The sequence below is a fragment of the Geospiza fortis genome, unplaced genomic scaffold (genome assembly GCF_000277835.1).
Source record: "Geospiza fortis unplaced genomic scaffold, GeoFor_1.0 scaffold452, whole genome shotgun sequence".
NCBI lineage: Eukaryota > Metazoa > Chordata > Aves > Passeriformes > Thraupidae > Geospiza > Geospiza fortis.
The window spans coordinates 2,845,453-2,865,181 of NW_005054369.1; the positions used below are offsets into that span (position 1 = coordinate 2,845,453).

The 19,729-nt window shown below is 41.9% G+C and overlaps 1 protein-coding gene across 2 annotated transcripts in view; it reads left to right on the forward strand.

Annotated features, from left to right (window-relative positions):
• Window positions 1-14,057, forward strand: part of PTPRE (protein tyrosine phosphatase receptor type E) — a 33,181-nt gene extending 19,124 nt beyond the window's left edge. Inside the window, exons 11-19 of one of the 2 annotated variants that reach the window (XM_005424513.2) lie at window positions 2,395-2,530; window positions 3,229-3,378; window positions 4,422-4,515; window positions 4,915-4,991; window positions 6,063-6,197; window positions 7,731-7,856; window positions 8,572-8,732; window positions 9,401-9,536; window positions 10,713-14,057. In XM_005424513.2, coding sequence (XP_005424570.1) covers window positions 2,395-2,530; window positions 3,229-3,378; window positions 4,422-4,515; window positions 4,915-4,991; window positions 6,063-6,197; window positions 7,731-7,856; window positions 8,572-8,732; window positions 9,401-9,536; window positions 10,713-10,787 — 1,090 coding nt within the window. In that variant the 3' untranslated portion in view covers window positions 10,788-14,057. The remainder of the gene's footprint in view (window positions 1-2,394; window positions 2,531-3,228; window positions 3,379-4,421; window positions 4,516-4,914; window positions 4,992-6,062; window positions 6,198-7,730; window positions 7,857-8,571; window positions 8,733-9,400; window positions 9,537-10,712) is intronic. The other variant, XM_031059895.1, reaches the window with a different exon arrangement.
• Window positions 14,058-19,729: the final 5,672 nt, after the last annotated feature.

Consider the following 19,729-nt stretch of genomic DNA (forward strand, 5'->3'; position numbering starts at 1 on the left):
GGAGCTTGTAGGGAATTGTCCCCCAGCCAGCCTGGCCAAAAGCTCTGCAGTGAGCTTTGGGAAGTGAATAAAACACTGACTGAGCATTTGCAAGTCAAGGAGGGAAAATGAGGAGTGGCAGGATTTTCTGCTGATTCTTGGATTCTGAAAGTTTTTAAAAATAGGTTTTTTTAGAAATAGAATTTTTTCAGTGTGGGGAGAGGGATTTTGAGGAATGGCTGAGTAAGGGATGCCACAAGCAGGCTAAGGATGGAGACACTCAGGAGGTGAAGATGGAGACACTCAGGAGGTGAATGGCCAGAGTGAGGAAGTCACCAGCTTCGGCAGGAACGTGCAGGGATGGAATCCAGAGCTGGTCTGGGAACAGGGATGTGCCAAAAGGGATCACGGCTGGAAAAGGAGTGAGGAGCTGAGCTGGGCTGAAACCTCCAGGAGTGAGCAGTGAGGGAGCAGTGGGAAATGGGGAGGGGAGATCCGTGCTCAGAGGTGGCTTCCAGGACTGTCAGGAGGAGAACAATCTCTTTTGAGTGGGAATTAAGGCATTAGGACATGAGAGGGATTCCTTGTGGTGCCAGAGAGCCAACAAGGATGGATGGAAGGGAGAGGGAAGGGAATCTCCATCATCCTTCCAGACTTCTGGAATAGTGGAGCTCATGGGTTTTGGTTTCCCTGCTGGTAAAGTGTGTGTGGAAACGAAATAATTGTACTACAAATACAATCATTTTATTTTTCTGGTCTTATTGAAAGCCTGATGTTGCCTTGCTGAGAATTACTTTGTATTTTTGAGCCCATGAGGGGAGGAGAGATGTTTTTATCATGTTCCTGGAGGCGTTTGTGGCCACTGCAGCCGAGCAAACTGCCCAGAGGTTAAAGGAGAGCTGCTCATGACTAGTACAGGATGCCGTGCCCTTTTCCTCTGGAAGGAAGAGCTGAAAGTCGCTGGAATTTTGTCATTTCTAACGGTCGTGCTCCCTCTCGTGGCTTTTAAGGATATAAAAACCAAAAAGTGTTCAGGGATGGCAACGTTGGGAAATGTGGAGCTAAAAATTCCTAAAAGAACAATTAAAATTTTCATCTCTTCCCTTGTCCTGGGGACCCTCAAACACCACCACAGACACGTGCCCAACAACAGATGCAGCAAGTGGAGATAAGAATTGTTCTAATTTTGAAGTTTTATAATTCTATAGTTTTAGAATATAATTTTCTTTTAATATAATATAATATCATAAAATAATAAATCAGCCTTCTGAAACATGGAGTCAAGGTTCTCATCTCTTCCCTCCTCCTGGGGGCCCTCAAACACCGCCACACACATGCCCAACAACAGGTGCAGCAAGTGGAGATGAGAATTGTTCTAATTCTATAGTTCTATAATTCTATAGATTTAGTATATCATTTTCTTTTAATATAATATATATCATAAACAATAAACCAGCCTTCTGAAACATGGAGTCAAGATTCTCTTCCCTTGTCCCTCAAACACCACCACACACACATGCTCAACAACAGGTGCAGCAAGTGGAGATAAGAATTGTTCTAATTCTAAAGTTTTATAATTCTATAGTTTTAGTATATCATTTTCTTTTAATATAATATCATATCATATTATAAAATAATCAGTCAGCCTTCTGAAACATGGGAGTGAAGATTTTCATCTCTTCTCTCGTCCCTCAAACACCGCCACACGCACGTGCCCAACAACAGGTGCAGCAAGCGGAGATAAGAATTGTTCTAATTCTATAGTTTTATAATTCTATAGTTTATCATTTTCTTTTAATATAATATATACCATAAAATAATAAATCAGCCTTCTGAAACATTCAAGATTCTCATCTCTTCCCTTGTCTTGGGGACCCTCAAACACCCCCATACACACGTGCCCAACAACAGGTGCAGCAAGTGGAGATAATAACTGTTCTAATTCTATAGTTTTATAATTCTATAGTTTTAGTATATAATTTTCTTTTAATATATGTCATAAAATAATAAATCAGCCTTCTGAAACATGGACTCAAGATTCTCATCTCTCCCCTCAGCCTGGGGACGCTCAAACACTGCCACACACACGTGCCCAACAACAGGTGCAGCAAGCGGAGATAAGAATTGTTCTAATTCTATAGTTCTATAATTCTATAGTTTATAACTTTCTTTTAATATAATATATACCATAAAATAATAAATCAGCCTTCTGAAACATTCAAGATTCTCATCTCTTCCCTCGTGCTGGGGACCCTCAAACACCGCCACGCACACGTGCCCAACAACAGGTGCAGCAAGTGGCGATGAGAATTGTTCTAATTCTTTCCTCTGAGCTTTCTCACAGGAAAAATCCTGTGAGAGAAGTGTCTCTGTGTGCAGAGGGTGTGTGATGACCACGTGTTTGTCCCTCCCCAGCGCGGGCGTGGGGCGCACGGGCACCTTCATCGTCATCGACGCCATCATCGACATGATGCACGCCGAGCACAGGGTGGATGTCTTTGACTTCGTCTGCAGGATCCGCAACCAGCGGCCCCAGATGGTCCAGACTGATGTGAGTGCACTCCAGCCACCCAGAATTCCAGCTTTTCCTGGGCAGAGAGGGAAATGCTGCTGTGTTTCCACTCCGTCGTGCTGGACAATTGGGAAATAGGGGCTTGGAGCAACCTGGGATTAGTGGGAGGTGTCCCTGCCCATGGCAGGGGTGGGATGGATGAGTTTTAAGGTCCCTTCCAACCCAAATCATTCTGGGGTTCTCTAATTCAAAAATGCACAAAGCTCAGTGAACGATGTGGGGTTGGGGCAGAAGATAAATGTGGAGAAGATCACTGTGTGATCACTGTGTGACCACACTTAATTTTTAAGAGTCATTTCCAGATTTTTCCATGCACACGAGAGTGGAATGTCAGAGAACCTGAGTGGAAATGTGAGCAAACAAGAAAACTCTGGTTTAGCATAATAATTTCTAATTATTGTTATGTTAATAATTAGAAGATTGTCACCGAACAGTGACAAGACAAGGAGCAGTGGTTTTGAACTTAGATGGGATATTGGGAAGGAATTATTCCCTGTGAGGGTGAGGAGGGGCTGGGATGGAATTCCCAGAGCAGCTGGGGCTGCCCCTGGATCCCTGGCAGGGGTGGCACTGGGTGGGCTTTAGGGTCCCTTCCAAGCAAAACCACTCTGTGATTTTTAAATAAGTCCCAGAATTCCTCATTTCCCCCCCTTCCTCTTCCTCTCTGTCCCTTCCAGATGCAATATTCCTTCATTTACCAAGCCTTACTCGAGTACTACCTCTATGGTGACACGGAGCTGGATGTGTCATCCCTGGAAAAACACCTGCAGACTTCCCAAAATGCAGCCCCAAACCTGGTCAAAATAGGCCTGGAAGAGGAATTTAAAGTAAGTATGGAAGTCTTTCCCATGGGATTTCCAAGATGTAACCCCAGAGGATAAAAGTGTAACCTTAAAGGTGCATAAAAGGGAAGGAGTTGTTTTATTTGGTGGTGGTTGTGAATGGGGCCTTGCTGAACATCCTGTTCCCTAAATTCAGATTTTAATCTCATTCCCTCATTCAGAGCTGTGTCATTCCGTGGCCTTTCCCTAAATGCTTTTTGTTTGTTTATAAAAGAGAAGTGGAGTGATTCTCTGGGTGTGGTGCAGGGTGCCAGATCAGATAATGCTGGAAGAGGAAGCTGGATTAGGTGCTCCTGATCTGCATCCCAGTGGGATTGTTAACTCTGAGGTATCTGACAGCAGGCAATGTACAGGGCTGGAGAAAAACCTCAAAAAAAACCCCGAAAAAACCCCATTTCTTATCAGTGGAGAAACCCCAGATGAAGAAAACCACACTAGCTGTGTGTGATCATTGTTTAAATGATTTTAGTTCCATGAAGGAATAGTTAGAATTTTTTTAATGATTATCCTTATGGTAAAATATTTATTTTCTGTACAGTTTTGAAGTATTAATTGACATCTGGGTGTTAGCTGGAGTTGTGCCTTTGCTTTAAAGGACTAATTTAACCAGAACTTGGGAACTGGGTAAAGAAAATTATGTAAAAATAAGTTTGATGATAGAGCAACAAGTTCCAAAACCAACAGTATTGAGGGAAGGAAGATTAGATGGGATAGTGGGAAGGAATTTTTGGCTGTGAGGGTGGGCAGGCCCTGGCACAGGGATCCCTTGATCCCTGGCAGTGTCCTAGGCCAGCCTGGGACAGTGGGAGCTGTCCCTGCCATGGCACTGGATGGGATTTAAAGTCCCTTCCAACCCAACCCATTCTGGGGTGCTGTGACTGTTACTCCTTCTCAGTTTCTCTAGCCAGGACAGTGCAGTGGCTGCAGGCTCCCTGTGAGTGTGGCAGGGATTTTTTACCCCACAGAGGCTCTGCAGGATGTGCTGGGCCCCACTGCTGCCCTGTGCTCACCCCCTGTGCTCTCTGCAGAAGCTGACCAACGTGCGCATCATGAAGGAGAACATGAGGACTGGCAACCTCCCAGCCAACATGAAGAAAGCCAGAGTCATCCAGATCATCCCCTGTAAGAGCCCAGCTCCTCCTCTGCAGGGAAAGTGCCGGGAATCCCTGGCTGGGAGCACACTCTGGATCTGTGTGCTGGCAGAGCACAGCTCCCCTTACAAACTCATCTGTAAAAAATCCAATGAATTGGGCTTCACCCTAAAATCTGTTACAGTCAGGGATTTTGAATTAAATAACTCAGCAGTTTCACCTGTTAAACCCCCCCTGTTCTGTGTGGTTCCATGCACGGTCTGAGCAGCACTGGAGTGTTTGCACCTGAAAATGAACATTTCACAGAAAAGATTGGGTGGGGTTTGTTGTTCCATGTGCAGCTGGCAAAAGTACGACTGGACTCAAAATTAAGACTAGACTTTTTTTATTGGACTCAAAACTAAGCCCAGACTCTTTTTTTGCCCCCCAGATGATTTTAACAGAGTGATTCTGTCCATGAAAAGAGGGCAGGAGTACACAGACTACATCAATGCTTCCTTCATAGATGTAAGTATACAACATTTTCATGCATTTCCTTTTCAAATCTGAGATTTTGCTGCTGCTGACAGGTCTTTTTAAAAAGGCACAATCAGCTTGGCTTGCAAAGAACATGAGCTTTGTTTATGAGAGTTTCCAAGTGCATTTCTTATCTGGTGTTTTTAATTTCAGTTTAAATGGTTTTGCAATTTAAACTTTGTTGTTAGACTTACAAACCAAACCTTTTATTCAATTCTGACCAAACAAATCAGCTGCACAATTACAACCAGTGATTCCACTATCTGGGTCAGGTTAACAGGTGTAAATATTTGCTTTTCTGAGGAACAGAGAAGTCAGTGTTGAGCACAGGGAAAGCTGTGACAGTGTTTGGCAGCCAGGCTTTACTTGGGCAGAGCTGGATGAATTCCAGGCTTTCTTCCCAGCTTCCCGTTGGAAGCTGAACACGGGACTGTGCCTTGTTTTTGTTGAAATATGAGCATTAATCATGTCCTTAAGCAGTGAAACCACGTTAGTGACTGAGGGTTGTGGATTCCACACAGATCACACCTGCATGGCAATAAGGAGAGGTTGGATGTGCCCTCAGAGCCTTGGGGTTGGGTCACAGGTTGGACTCTGTGGTCTCTGAGGTCTTTTCCAACCTCATTGATTCTGTGAAATTAAACTGGACCTCAAAACTTGAGGCAGAAATTGATTCTAGAGGGAAGCTGGGAGCTGCTGTTGTGATGATCTTGTGAAATGTGATCCTGCAGCATCCCATCCCCTCAGCCATGACTGGAGAAATTCACCTGAGCATCGTGAATTTGGGGGAGATTTTAGAACCTTGGGAAAGCTCTCTCAGCCCATTGAGTCCAACCACCCCCCAGCACTGCCCCGTGTCCCCAAGTGCCACCTCCACATGGCTTTAAATCCCTCCAGGATGGGGACTCACTGACACTTTCTGTGGGGAAATTTCCCCTTAATACCCAACTTGTGCCTTCCCTGGTGCAGCCTGAGGCTGTTCCCGGGGGAGAAGCCCCCGTTTAAGCCATGGTGTCCCTGTGACCCCCCTCCTGTCCCTGTGTGACCCCTCTCTTCCCACAGGGCTATCGGCAGAAGGATTATTTCATTGCCACCCAGGGCCCCCTCCCTCACACGGTGGAGGATTTCTGGAGGATGGTGTGGGAGTGGAAGTGCCACACCATCGTGATGCTCACCGAGGTGCAGGAGAGGGAGCAGGTAGGTGGGGAATGGGAAATGGGTCTGGAGAGAGCTCTCAGAGCCTGGCACAAGGCTCACACAGCGTGCAGACCTTGAGATGGGAAATGCTGACTTAGAGATGCCATGGAATAGGACAGGCATCGTTGAGGGAGAAATGGAAGTAGAAACAAGTTTCAAAAGATGGACTTGCAAATAAGACTGGGTACTTTGGAGAAATGGAACCATGAAAGATGCATTGCAGTAGGAGCCACTGTCGTAGTTGAGATGGAGACAACACAAAGCAACACACTCCATTTTCAGAAGGGTTCAAACTGGTTTTATTCTAGCATGCATGCTTTTTATACATTCTTACAAAACTCATCAGTTTACACTTCACTCATTGGTCAGGAAAGACAAACCAAGCACTCATTGGAATAGATTTGCAGGTTTCTCTTATTTATCCTTCTTTCTTTCTTGGTTTCTATGTCAACGACCTTGGTAGGAAATTCTGTCGGGGTAAACATGGATCAAACTTCTCTCTGGCTGACAGAAGTCACTGTAAAACCTCTCCCACAACCCATGAGGGGTAATTTTAGATTGGCTTTAAGGCATTTACAGCATGGTGGGGCAAATGCTGATAGGCCAAGAAACACTTATAATACATTGTAATTAGGAAATAGCTTCTGATTGTGACGGTGTGAATTCTAACATCTGTATTGTCTCACCCTTCACACGAGACTGAAAATGGAATAAAAGGTTTAAAAGGCCTCTCAGTTACCCCATCTGTGGGTCAGAATAAGGCCTGATCTGACACGTGCCCACCTGCAGCCCCACACTTCCCCTTCCCACCTGCAAACCACGAGCATCAATACTGGAGAAACAATTTTTTTTTGCTTAAAAATTCCAGCAATCTGAATTTCTTTTGGCTTTTCCTAAAATGAGCACTTGCTTCACTCTTTGGTGTGAGGCAGTGTTGTTGCTTTTTCTGGAATTGTCAGGAAAGACAGAAAAACTGCAGAATATTGTGATTTTTGAAAGCTTCCAGTTTGCATCAAGGGATGCCTGACATGAGACAGAGTTTTGGGATTTGGGAACAAACTTTTGTGTAAACTTTTATCCCATTTGTCCCAGTAAAAGCTCCCATTGCTCATTTTGAGCCTGTCCTAATTTGATTAAAATACAAGAATTAATTAATTAATTAATTAAAATATGAGAATTAATGTCATTAATTACTTAATGAGGCCTGTGCTGCAGCTTGAAAATTCTGGGTTCAACAAGGGTGTCGTGAAAAGATTTTTTTGGTGGTTTTGGGAGGTTTTTACCAACATTACCTTGCTTTCAGGAATTCCATTTATTACTCTACTCTGTTTTAAAGCAATATTTGCTATCTGGGCCTCCTGAGCCCTTTTCATCAAGATGGTTTCCATTCAAGAAATATTTTATCACTGTATTCTTAGTGTTTAGAACAAACTTATTATGCTGGATGTCACTTCTTACGCCTGAGATTCATGACAATGTAGATAACTGGGAGAAATAAATCAAGGAATATTTGCAATTCTCTGCATTCTGCAGGAGAAATGCTGCCAGTACTGGCCATCAGAGGGCTCTGTGACTCACGGAGAGATCACGGTGGAAATCAAGAGTGACAGCCTGATGGATGCCATCAGTGTGAGGGACTTCCTGGTTACATATAATCCGGTAATTCTTTACAATGCCAGCGGTTTTTTGGGTTTTTTCCCCCATCAGAAGGCATTTTAAAATCTGGTTATGTATCTTAAATTCTGGGATTTCTGTCTAAACTCAAAGGTGGTTAATCAAAAGCTGGCATTAAGAGGAAGCTTATATGAAACAATTTTGCTTAAAGTCTCTGAAAATTCTGATCAGTGAAACAGGTGGTTGCAAAATGGGGGGTGGGTTTTGGGGTTTTTTAAGCTGTTTTGTTGTTGCTGTTATTCCTACATTTTTCTGCCATCTCCCACATAGGTATCAAAGAAAATTTGATTCAAGATTTTTCACTAAATTTGGGTTTGGTTTGGAAGGGACCTTAAAACTCATTTCCCTCCACCCTCTGCCGTGGGCAGGGACACCTCCCGCTGTCCCAGGTTATTCCAAGCCCTGTCCAGCCTGGCCATGGGCACTTGCAGTGTATCCTAAGTCCTTCCCAGAGGAAACAGCTGTGCAAACCCAAGGAAAATTGGAGGGGGAAATTATCAGTGGGTGGGGGATTTAGAAACAGAGGTGCCAGGATAGAATCATGGAATATCACTGGGAATAAAATCACCGAGGTCCTTAATATGGCGCGGACCAGGTTGTAAATTCTGCAGTGCAAAATTGCTGCTGCAGATGTTCCAGGCAGGAATTGTGTTTGCACCTGGGAGTGGCGAGTGGCTGAAGGGTGTTTTCCTGCTGGCAGAGCAACCAGGAGAAGCAGAGCAGGCTGGTCAGGCAGTTCCACTTCCACGGGTGGCCGGAGATCGGGATTCCTGCCGAAGGGAAGGGCATGATCGACCTCATTGCAGCCGTGCAGAAGCAGCAGCAGCAGACAGGGAACCACCCCATCACTGTGCACTGCAGGTGAGCCCCTCTGCGCCTCAGCTTGGCTGCTCTGTGCCCCTGGCATTCCTCTGTTGTGGCGGTTTTGGAAGGAATTGTGAATGAGGTAGAGACAGGACCTCTGAATTGTTTTAGATGATTTGATTTATTTTTTCTTAATTTCTGCATAGACAGGAAGGGTGAGTTGGGCTCACATCTTCATTGCATGGCTCAGAAGGTCACAAGACCCTCAGTTACAAGACCTTTTAAGGATTTATTGACCAATAAAACACTGCTAACAAGGATATTTGTGTTTTTGACCCAATCCTTAAATATTTCATCTTAGGGACCCATGCTACAGTGTGAGCTTTCTTAGCCAGTCATGTTATGGCACACAAACTCACAATGCTGCATTCTAAATTCCTTTTTACCTCTGTAATTAATTTCATTTTTTCTATATCTTAAACTCTAAAACTCTGAACTTCCTTTTACTTGGTTTAAGATGTCTCTGCTTTAAATTACAAATCCACATTCTCACTTCCAGCGCCTGAGTTTGGAAGCCTTTTCCAAGGTCTCAGATCAAATCCTGGGTTTAATCCTAAACTTTGGCTTACAGGCCCAAAGTTCTGAGAATTGCTTTGCATTTCAGATTCCAACATCTTTATCCATTTTATGCCACTTCATGCCAAACGAATGTGTTTTCATTGCAGTGCTGGAGCAGGGAGAACGGGAACTTTCATAGCCCTGAGCAACATCCTGGAACGGGTCAAGGCTGAGGGGCTCCTGGACGTGTTCCAGGCTGTGAAGAGCTTGAGGCTGCAGAGGCCACACATGGTGCAAACACTGGTATGGGATTTACCAGGCCTTTGGGAGGGAGTTCTGTCTGTAAATGTTCCTGGGAAAGGAGAATAAAAGGGGTTTTTTGCAGCTTGGCATAAACGATGCATGGTGGATGTGTACAAGGCATAATCAGGGTTTTACAGGGGGTTTTAGAGCATGTCTAAAAGTACAATTTGGTTAAATATTCCTGTCTTGTAGGAACTTGAGGCAGTGAAAGTAAACATATTTTGAGTGCTGCAGATGATAAAATATATTAAGTAAATGGCTTTCAAGCTATTTATCAGTTGTTCTTTCTTACCTGAAAATGTCTGGGCATAAATTGGAATCACAGAATGGTTTGGGTTGGAAGGGACCTTAAAGCTCATCCCACCCCACCCCTGCCATGGGCAGGGACACCTTTCACTGTCCCAGGCTGCTCCAAGCCCCATCCAGCCTGGCCTTGGGCACTCCCAGGGATGTGGAAATCTTTGGAAATGTCTCTGACTTGTTTAAAATCTTTAAAGTTTTCCTTCAGGTCATCTACAGATACTCTTTGAAGCTTGGTCCAGATGCTTTTCCCTATTGAGTAACCATTAAAAAGTTTTTTGAGACTTTTCTGAACTTGAAAATATATAAAAATATTGATATTCTTGATTTCCACAGCAGCTTTCATTCAGCAATCTGAAACCTCTTACAAACAATTCCCTCAAACGCTTTTTCCAGGGAGATGTTCTCTCCATCCCACAGCCAGGAAGAACAGGGATGAAGAAATGGAATTGGATTATGCACCTGGGACAGGGGGAGGTGTCTCTGCCATGGCTGGGGTGGAAGGGGATGATTTTTAAGGTCCCTTCCCACCCAAACCATCCTGGGAGTTTCTGATTCCCTGATTATCCCTGGGCAGTGCTCAGGAGTTTCTGCTGTGAGCAGCTGGGTTTAAATCAAAAGCCAGGCTTAAGAACTGATTCAGTTTAAGAACCAAAAAGCTCAGGAAATCATTTGAACTAAAGAGCAAGGATCAGCTTGTGTCCGACCAAAGAAATCAGAATTATTGGTTTTATTTAAAATAATAACCAGAAATCAGAACAGACCTCAGCTACTGGTCCCAGTTAGGATATATTGAATTTACCACTGGGATTTGCAGAATTCAGGTTTTTTAGCATAACCAAAAGCACTTTTTGATCTCTTTTCCTTGTTTTCCAGGAACAGTATGAATTCTGCTACAGAGTGGTACAAGATTTCATCGACATCTTTTCAGATTATGCTAATTTCAAATGAGAATTCTGCCTTATTTTTTAATTTGTCTGTATAAATAGTTGTATATTATGTTAATTTATTCTATGTCACTTGGATTGTTGACTGAACTGTAAATACAACATTGTGCTGGCTCTAAAAGTTGCATTTGCTGTATAAAGTTGTTTCTTAAATATAAATATCTTCTAAAGTAAAATATAATGTTCCTATACTGTATAGCACTGTAAGATGGGATAGAAATCTTTATTCTAAATAACAAAAAATTAATTTTTGGGTTTTTTTTTCCTTGGAATTTTGCTACTCATAAATATTTATCAACAACGTTATCTCCCAATTCTTGAATTTTTGACAGGTGATTTACAGTTCATCCTAAAAAAAGTGAATTTGGGTGTGCATGTTTAAACATATTTTGTTCACCAGGAAAATATATTCATCATGAAAACAGATATTTATTTTTCCAGGCTGTTTTAAAGAGCCTCCAGGTTTTGTTGGATTTTGAGTCTTACTGTCCAGAGGAAAAAATCAGTAGAAATACAGATTTGAAGTTTTGAATTAACAGAATTTTCAAAGCCCTGTTCATTTATTTTTCCAAAAAATGTTTAAGTTGACTTAGAAAGGCAATAATGTGATTTTTAGAATATTTTGCTTATTTGAAAATTATATTTTGCAGCACCTGAACTTGCCTACTTGAAGAGAAAGGCCAGAAATTAAGTTAAAAGCGTCTCTTCTCTATAAACACCTGCATAATTTCCCACTTCTTTAAAATAAGAGATGAACTCTTATTACTTGATTTGACTCAGCAGGATAATTACGAAGTAAAAATTGGAAACAAACATTTTATGAACAGTTCAATGCCAGAAACTTTGAGTATTGTAGCAAAACTTCCTCCAGGTTCTTACCCTCCCAGAAATGTTATCAAAAAAGAACTTTCTTTAAGAGATTTAGAGTTGTGTACAGAGATATATTTTTATTGAAAGTACTGCTGAGAATAGAATTGGTGACAGAAAATATAATTTATTACAGCCCTGACCAGCGGCTGGGAAATCCCCAAAATCACAGGGCACCCGAATGTTGAATAATTACCAAATTTATCTCTCCCACTCTTCCAAAAGCATCTCTGATTTAATGAGCACAAAGGGGTGAATCTGTAATTAATTAAATAACAAATATGCAGCAGTTCTGTCTCGTCCAGCAGGGCTTTGGCCATGCAGCATCAAAGCCTAATTTCAAACAAGCAGCTTAACCTGAGCTTTTCCTTGCTGTTCTTGCACTATTTTATCCCATTCCAGTAGAATCTCCTTGCCCCTTGGAGCAATGCAAGGGGATGGGAAGGTGTCCCTAGATCTCCTTCCATTCCAGCCTGGCTGGAAAAGGTTTGGGATAGAAATTCCTGAGCCCCCAATCCCCACAGTGCCATTGGCTGTTCTTGTCTTCCCGTGGCTGCACTCCTGTATTTTTTTGTACAGTAAATGATGCGCTTCAGAAACGAGATTGGTTAAAGGCTGAACCTCACTTGTGAGTCTCAGTGAGAAGAAACACTCAAGGTTGGGTACTGAAAGTGGAGCTGAGGAAGGGTATATTCCTGAGATCCCATCCAAATGGAAAGAGCCTGAAGAAATTCAGCCTGGAAATGATACACTGGGGTTCAGTTTGATTTATAGTACAGCAAGACTCCCAGAGGCTGGGGAATAATGCAAAGGAATTCCCATTTTCTAATCCTGATGTCAGGATCTTCCCGACCATTTAGCCCACATTTGAATAATAATTTGTCAGAATTTGTGGGTCCCTAAGGTAAAAACGTGGGGTGAGTTGTCCATGAAGTCAATCTCAGTGCAGGGAGACTCCAAAAGGTTGGAAAATAATGCAAAGGAATTCCCATTTTCTGATGCTGATGTCTGGATCTTTCCAACCATTTAGCCAGCATAATAATAAAAATAATAATAATAATAATAATAATAATAATAATAATAATAATTCGTCTGTTAGGCAGATTTGTGGGTCCCTGAGGTAAAAAGTGGGGTTGTCTCGAGGTCGATCTCAGTGCAAGGAGACTCCGAAAAATCGGAAAATAATGCAAAGGAATTCCCATTGTATGATCCTGATGTCAGGATCTTTCAAACCATTTAGGGGGCATTTTAATGATAATAATAATAATAATAAATTGTCTGTTGGGCAGATTTGTGGGTCCCTTTGGTGAAAACTGGGGTTGTCTCCTTAAGCCAGTCTCAGTGCAGGGAGATCCAAAAGGTTGGAGAAGAAAGGAATTGCCATGTTATGATCCTGATGTCAGGATCTCTCTGACCCTTTAGCCAGCATTTGAACTATAATAATTTGTGTGTTGGGCAGATTTTGGGGCCCCTGAGGTAAAACCTCGGGTTGAGTTGGCCATGAGGTCGATCTCAGTGCAGCAGTGATGGGGTGTGAGGGTGTGGGGGTCCCACAGCCCCCAGGAGCTGCAGCACAACTCCCACGGGGTTCCCTAAAGGCCTCCTTCCAACCAGGAGCAGGATGGAGTTCAGCTGGAACACCAAATCCTCGGTGGGTACTCGGATTTTAGTTGATAACCAGATTGAGAAATGCCTACAACAGAATTCAGAGCTCCCAGCTGAAGCTCCATGAAGGTTTTTGTGGAATTTGAAGAGCTGCCTCGGCAGTCACCGTGTGTGCTCGCTGGCTGGAGCTCTGGGGAGGGTCTGGGTGGATTGGAATTTTCCTTTGACTCTCTGTTTCATGGAATTCCTTCAAAAGGCCAAATAGTTGGATTGGAAGTGTCCTTCTGATCTGTCTGTGCTTTTGGTCACTGTGTGACTTGGACTGTTCATGTGTTCAGAAGGTCCCAGCTCAGCTCAGCGTTGAAGCGTTCGCTTCCCGACGCCCTCATCCCACCATCCATGGGTGCCATGGATTCCCTGGCCCCAAAGCAATCCCTTCAAAGTGCTTGGCTGACTTGGGCCTTGATGAAGAATGCATATTGTAATTAGCAGTGTTTTTTAGGCTATTTTTATGTATTTTTTAAACTTTTAAAATGAGCCTGACCACCCCCGTGTTCAGTCTTTTGAAATGTTTGCGTTTCCCTCGTCCCATTTTTCATGTAAAGTTACTGGAACTTTTCTGTATAACCAAAATGTATTTAATTTGTCAAATCTTTATAATATATGTATGTATTATACAGTTTCAGCTCTTATTATTTTCTTTTCTTACATTTCTAATTTGATCTTGCTGTGTTTTTAATGCCGGTGAATGTGGCTGAATTATTTGTATATGCAAATTGCAAGATCTAATACATTCTGATGCAAGAACAAAGCTTCCTTTTTATTCTTCACCTGCATTATTTCCTTTAAATCTTTTAATTTCATTCCTGTGTTGTGTGTTCATTTGAATTAAGCATTCTAAAAGAGTTGAAATCCATTATCTAGGTAAGTAATTTTTCAGTGCTTATCTGCAGCTGTTTGGGAGTAAAATTCTGATTTATTTTGGGACTGAACATTGTGCATATATAAAGGGTGTAGAAACTCATGGAAGCAGTTGGAATCCAGGTCTTCCAAAATGTCTGCATAAGTAGGATTTGATGAAATAAGTATAGTAAAATTAAGTGAATATTTATATTAAGTAAAATAATCCTGTGGTAAACTGTGGTGTCATACCAAGATGAAAACAGGATCTAAACTTCCAGCTGTGTCACCAATCATGAATTGAAAGTTCACTCTAATTAACAGCAATTTCTTAATTCATTTTGACAAGTTTTGCATTGGACATCTTGCTAAAATTAACCCAGAAGGCCCCACTGTTGTAACAAGGGGGGGAGGTTTGTGTAAAGCAGGAGTAACTGCTCAGGGTTCCATGCTAATGTCAAATCAAATAGGATTTCATGCAGCCTGAGTTCTGCTTGGCCCTTTTCTGTCTCCCCTGCTCCACCCCACACCTCCCATTTGGGAGATGCCTCTTCAGGGTAGGTAATTTTAGGAATTTTTTTTTCCCCACAGTTTTTGGGAAGAACTTTTCTGCATGTCCTTCCTGGGCATTGTTCTAACATTGGCAGAATGAGAAGAAATGGCCTCAAGTTGTGCCAGAGGAGGTTTGGAAATTAAAATTTCTTCATGGAAAGGGTTTTAAAGCATTGGGAAAATGCCTGGGGCAGTGGTGGATTCCCATCCTTGGAAGTGTTCAAAAATGTGTGGATGTGGCATGGAGGACATGGGTTAGTGGTGAACTGGTTGGATTTGATGATCTTTTTCCAAACTTAACAAATCTGATTGTAATTTGCCATTGCATGTAAAAGCTGTTAAAATTTTAAATTATCTCAGAGGAGTTGATAAAATATTTTGTGTGATTGGGTGATGTACTTTTATGCAGCTTGTGTGACCACTGGGAGGTAACTGTGTGTGAGGACAGGCAGGTGTGCTCTCAGAAAACAGAAGAATCTCAAATATTTATCAGTTATTAATTGATTGTTGGTTAATTTAAATAAATAGTGATAATTGTAATTATTGATCACACAGCAAACATGGATATTTCTGTACTCTGATGGTGATACAGTTGGTTTTTTCCTACTTTTAAACATTACAAAAAAGATAACATAAAGACCTTCTGGTTCTTTATCTGGTTCTGTTTTTAGAAACTCAGCTTTTAGGAAAAAAATGCAATTTAAATTGTAAAGTGTCCATGAAATATATTTCGTTTAATGGGATATTTAAACAGTGTAAACTAAGGCAGATCACAGAGGTGTTTGCTCTGCACAAATGTCAAGCTCTGTTTTGCCTGATGCAGAAATTGTTGAATTGAGAATTTTCCAGGCCACTGAACTTCCTGAGGAGTGTTCTTCATCTGAGGAATTAAAGGATTAGGATGTAATTTAGATCTTCTGGTGAGAGCTTCCTTCTAATGACTTTTATCCATTTTCTGTGCTGCTTTGCACAGAAGAGGGGAATTACTCAGTCATCAATCGAGTTGACACCTTGCCAAGGAAGTTCTTTGTGCAAAGAATCCTTTTCAACCTGTTTCCATTCATAAGAAACAACTCCAGCATTTTCCTGAATTTTCCTGAACTCCAGCTATCCATAAACATGGAACAGAGGATCCAAGCTGGGACTTCTCAACAACTGGGTGGACAAAAAGCAAGGAAAACTCTCCCAGGTGGGAAGAGCTTGAGGAGGAATTGTTGAGTGTGGGATTTTCTAGTTGAGGTTTTTATAGCAATTTGTCCTTCCAAAACCTGAAGGGAAACTGTGGAAAAGATGGAGAGGGAATGTTTATGAGAGCATGGAGTGCCAGAGATAAATGGGAAATTGGGAAGGAATTGTTCCCTGGGAGGGTGGGCAGGGCAGGACCTGTCAAAATCAGGTTCTGTGTGTGAATAGCAGCACTCCAAAAATCCGGGGTGCAATAATGTGTCAGTGAAATTAATTATGACTTGGAGAGATTTGCTGCAAAACTTTAAAATTTCAGGGTAATCGTACGACTTCTCATCCTTGGACTTGGCTTTACACAGTGTGAGTAGCCTGAATATTTATTTACTTTATACCCTGCAAAAGCCCTAATTTAGGCAAAGCTTTCACCAGAATTTGAGCTTTTTAAAGTAAAAACCACAGATAGCACAAATCTATAAATGAGCTTCATTCAGTGCTCCCACACCACCTGTTCAACACTTGAATAAATAACTCTGTATGAGGATCCCGATGTGAGAAATTAAAATGCTGATTTTTTAATTCTCTGTCAAGGAGTTTCAAGCACTGACTTTATTTTTCTCCTCATTTTTGACACTTGACAGTTTTACTTCATGCTGGATTCAGGTGTATTTATCTAAATTAAATGTTTCTAAATTAACCTACCAGCAAATTTAAACCTTGGAGAAAATGTCTTTTATTTTTTTTTTCCCTCCTGTAAATCTACTTTGGTAAATATTTGTACAGATGCTGCTTCAGAGAGCACTGCTGCTCTTGGAGACATTGAAAACCTTTGTCATAATTTGTGTTTTCCTCTAAATACTGCACATCACAAAAGCTGTGGCACCACTGTAAATCATGGCAGAAAATACAATTATTGCCACAGTGCAGGTGTGTTTATTTATTTGTGCTGTTTGATCACATGTGGGCTGGCAGACACTGCAATACATTCAATTTCTAAGAGTTTTGCTGCTAGAAATTGTTTTTAGATACATCATTCAGGACCCCCAGGAAGGATTTTTTAATACCTGTTAATTAGCAATGATACCCAATTAGAAACCAGATAGAATCCTGATTTTGGTATGGTTTATGTCTAAATTAAAGATTGTCCAGTAGCACACAGATATAGTAAAATATTGTTAATAATAATAATAGTAATCATCATCATCATCATCATAATCTGAGCTAAATTAAAGGCCCACCAAAATTTATGAAATAGACTTCAAAGTCATTTATTTGAAAAAAAATAACATTTAAAAAGCTGCTTACATCTGACTGTATCACATCTAAAGTCATCACAGCACATAAAATAGTCTTTGAGGCAAGGTAGATAATAAAATAGGAGTAAAATCAAAAGTTCTGCTTTGTAAAAGATCTGAATAGTAGAATTTTATCCCCTGAAGCACAAAAGGCTGGATGACCTTGTCCTGTATCCCCTTCCCAAGCATCAAACTTGGAATGAAGGTCACCTTTCAGATCTCAATAATGCATTGTTGTTGTTGTTAATATTGTTATTTTTTTCTTCTGTCTTCAATCACAGAACAACACAGTGTTCACGTTGATTCTTGGCCTCACAGATCCTCAAATTCCAGTTTCAGTAATGAATTCCTGTTCAGGAGCAGAGATGGGGACCAGCTTTATATCTAAATGAAGGTAACTAATTTGCTGATTAAAATGAACTTAAAATACAAATTTAACTTTTACTGCTGCTCACTTGCTCCCTTTATTTTTCTCTCCCTTACCTTTGTGATTAATAGTATTTTTGTGGCTAGTACTATTTTAATCTGATCAAATACAGATGCTGAAATCACTTTATAAAGCCCAAATGAAGCTGAATTGATATAAAGCGAATCTGGGTGTGTTTTGTTGATTTGGGGAAGTGAAAATTTAGGACCACTGAGCTCCTTGCAAGTCTCCCTCCCTCAGAGAGGGGCTTGATGAGCCTCAACAGGTTCAGGTTTGGGAACAGGTTTAGGTTCAGGTACAGATTTAGGTTCAGGTACAGGTTCAGATACAAATATAAATAAAGGTTCAGGTACAGATACAGGTGTGAGCACAGGTATTTTTTTGGGTACAGATCCAGGTACAGGTGTAGGGACAGGTTCATGTGCAGACTCAGGCACAGGTACAGCACAGGTTCAGGGACAGATTCATGTACAGGTATAGACACAGGCGCAGGAACAAGCACAGGTTTGTGTACGGGTTCACGCACAGATACAGGTTCAGATTCAGCTGTGGTCAGAGGTACAGGTTAGAAGTTCATGTACGGATACAAGCAGAGGTACAAGCACAGACTTGGTCACCGGTACATGTTCAGGGAAATGTTCAGGTTGGGGCACAGATACAGATCCAGGCGCAGGTACAAGCACAGATATAGATCGGGGCACAGGTATGGATCCAGGCACAGGTACAGATGCAGGCGCAGGTACAAACACAAGTTGATTCTTGGCCTCACAGATCCTCAGGTCCGCGCCCGAGTAATGAATTCCTGTTCAGGAGCAGAGATGGGGACCAGCTTTATATCTAAATGAAGGTAACTAATTTGCTGATTAAAATGAACTTAAAATACAAATTTAACTTTTACTGCTGCTCACTTGCTCCCTTTATTTTTCTCTCCCTTACCTTTGTGATTAATAGTATTTTTGTGGCTAGTACTATTTTAATCTGATCAAATACAGATGCTGAAATCACTTTATAAAGCCCAAATGAAGCTGAATTGATATAAAGCGAATCTGGGTGTGTTTTGTTGATTTGGGGAAGTGAAAATTTAGGACCACTGAGCTCCTTGCAAGTCTCCCTCCCTCAGAGAGGGGCTTGATGAGCCTCAACAGGTTCAGGTTTGGGAACAGGTTTAGGTTCAGGTACAGATTTAGGTTCAGGTACAGGTTCAGATACAAATATAAATAAAGGTTCAGGTACAGATACAGGTGTGAGCACAGGTATTTTTTTGGGTACAGATCCAGGTACAGGTGTAGGGACAGGTTCATGTGCAGACTCAGGCACAGGTACAGCACAGGTTCAGGGACAGATTCATGTACAGGTATAGACACAGGCGCAGGAACAAGCACAGGTTTGTGTACGGGTTCACGCACAGATACAGGTTCAGATTCAGCTGTGGTCAGAGGTACAGGTTAGAAGTTCATGTACGTTTGGCCTGTGGGAGCTGGTGGCTGCCGTGGGCAGGGCGCTCCCGGTGCAGAGCCCGAGTGTTTGCGTGCCCTAAAGCCTGAGGCACCGCCGGCTTCCCCTCCAAGCTGTGTCTTGTTATCAACAAGTGTTTTAGCGCATGAAACCCACCCAAAAATTAAATGAGAGCCTCTCTTAACTGCATTTAATTGCCTTGTTTTACCTTGCTGCTTTCAAATAGAGTGTTAACAAAGATGCTTCTTTGAGGCTCGCTTGTGGTGATAGTACTTATACATTAAATAATGAATTATATGAAAATATACGAAAGGGCGTTTTCTTGCGCTGTGGGTTTGGGGTTTTTGTGCCGGTTCAGTGCTGTTCCTCCTTCTGTCGTGGTCTGGGCACGATCGCGACAGAGCTCGGGGGCTGCCCCAGTTCCCGCCCCTTCCCAGCTGCTCCTGGAGCTGCTGCCGCTCTCCCCTCCTTTTCCAGGAGGATATAACTATAATCACCTGGTCTCTGTTCTAAACTCAAATCTGAGAATTTCCATTTGGGTAACAGATTGAAAGATTTAGATTTAGGTGAAGAGGAGTGAGTTATTAAGTTGCTTATGGGACGAAATCTGTGTTGCTCCTGAAGCTTTCCAAGGTTCTGATGGGTAGCAAAAATCACCTGAAT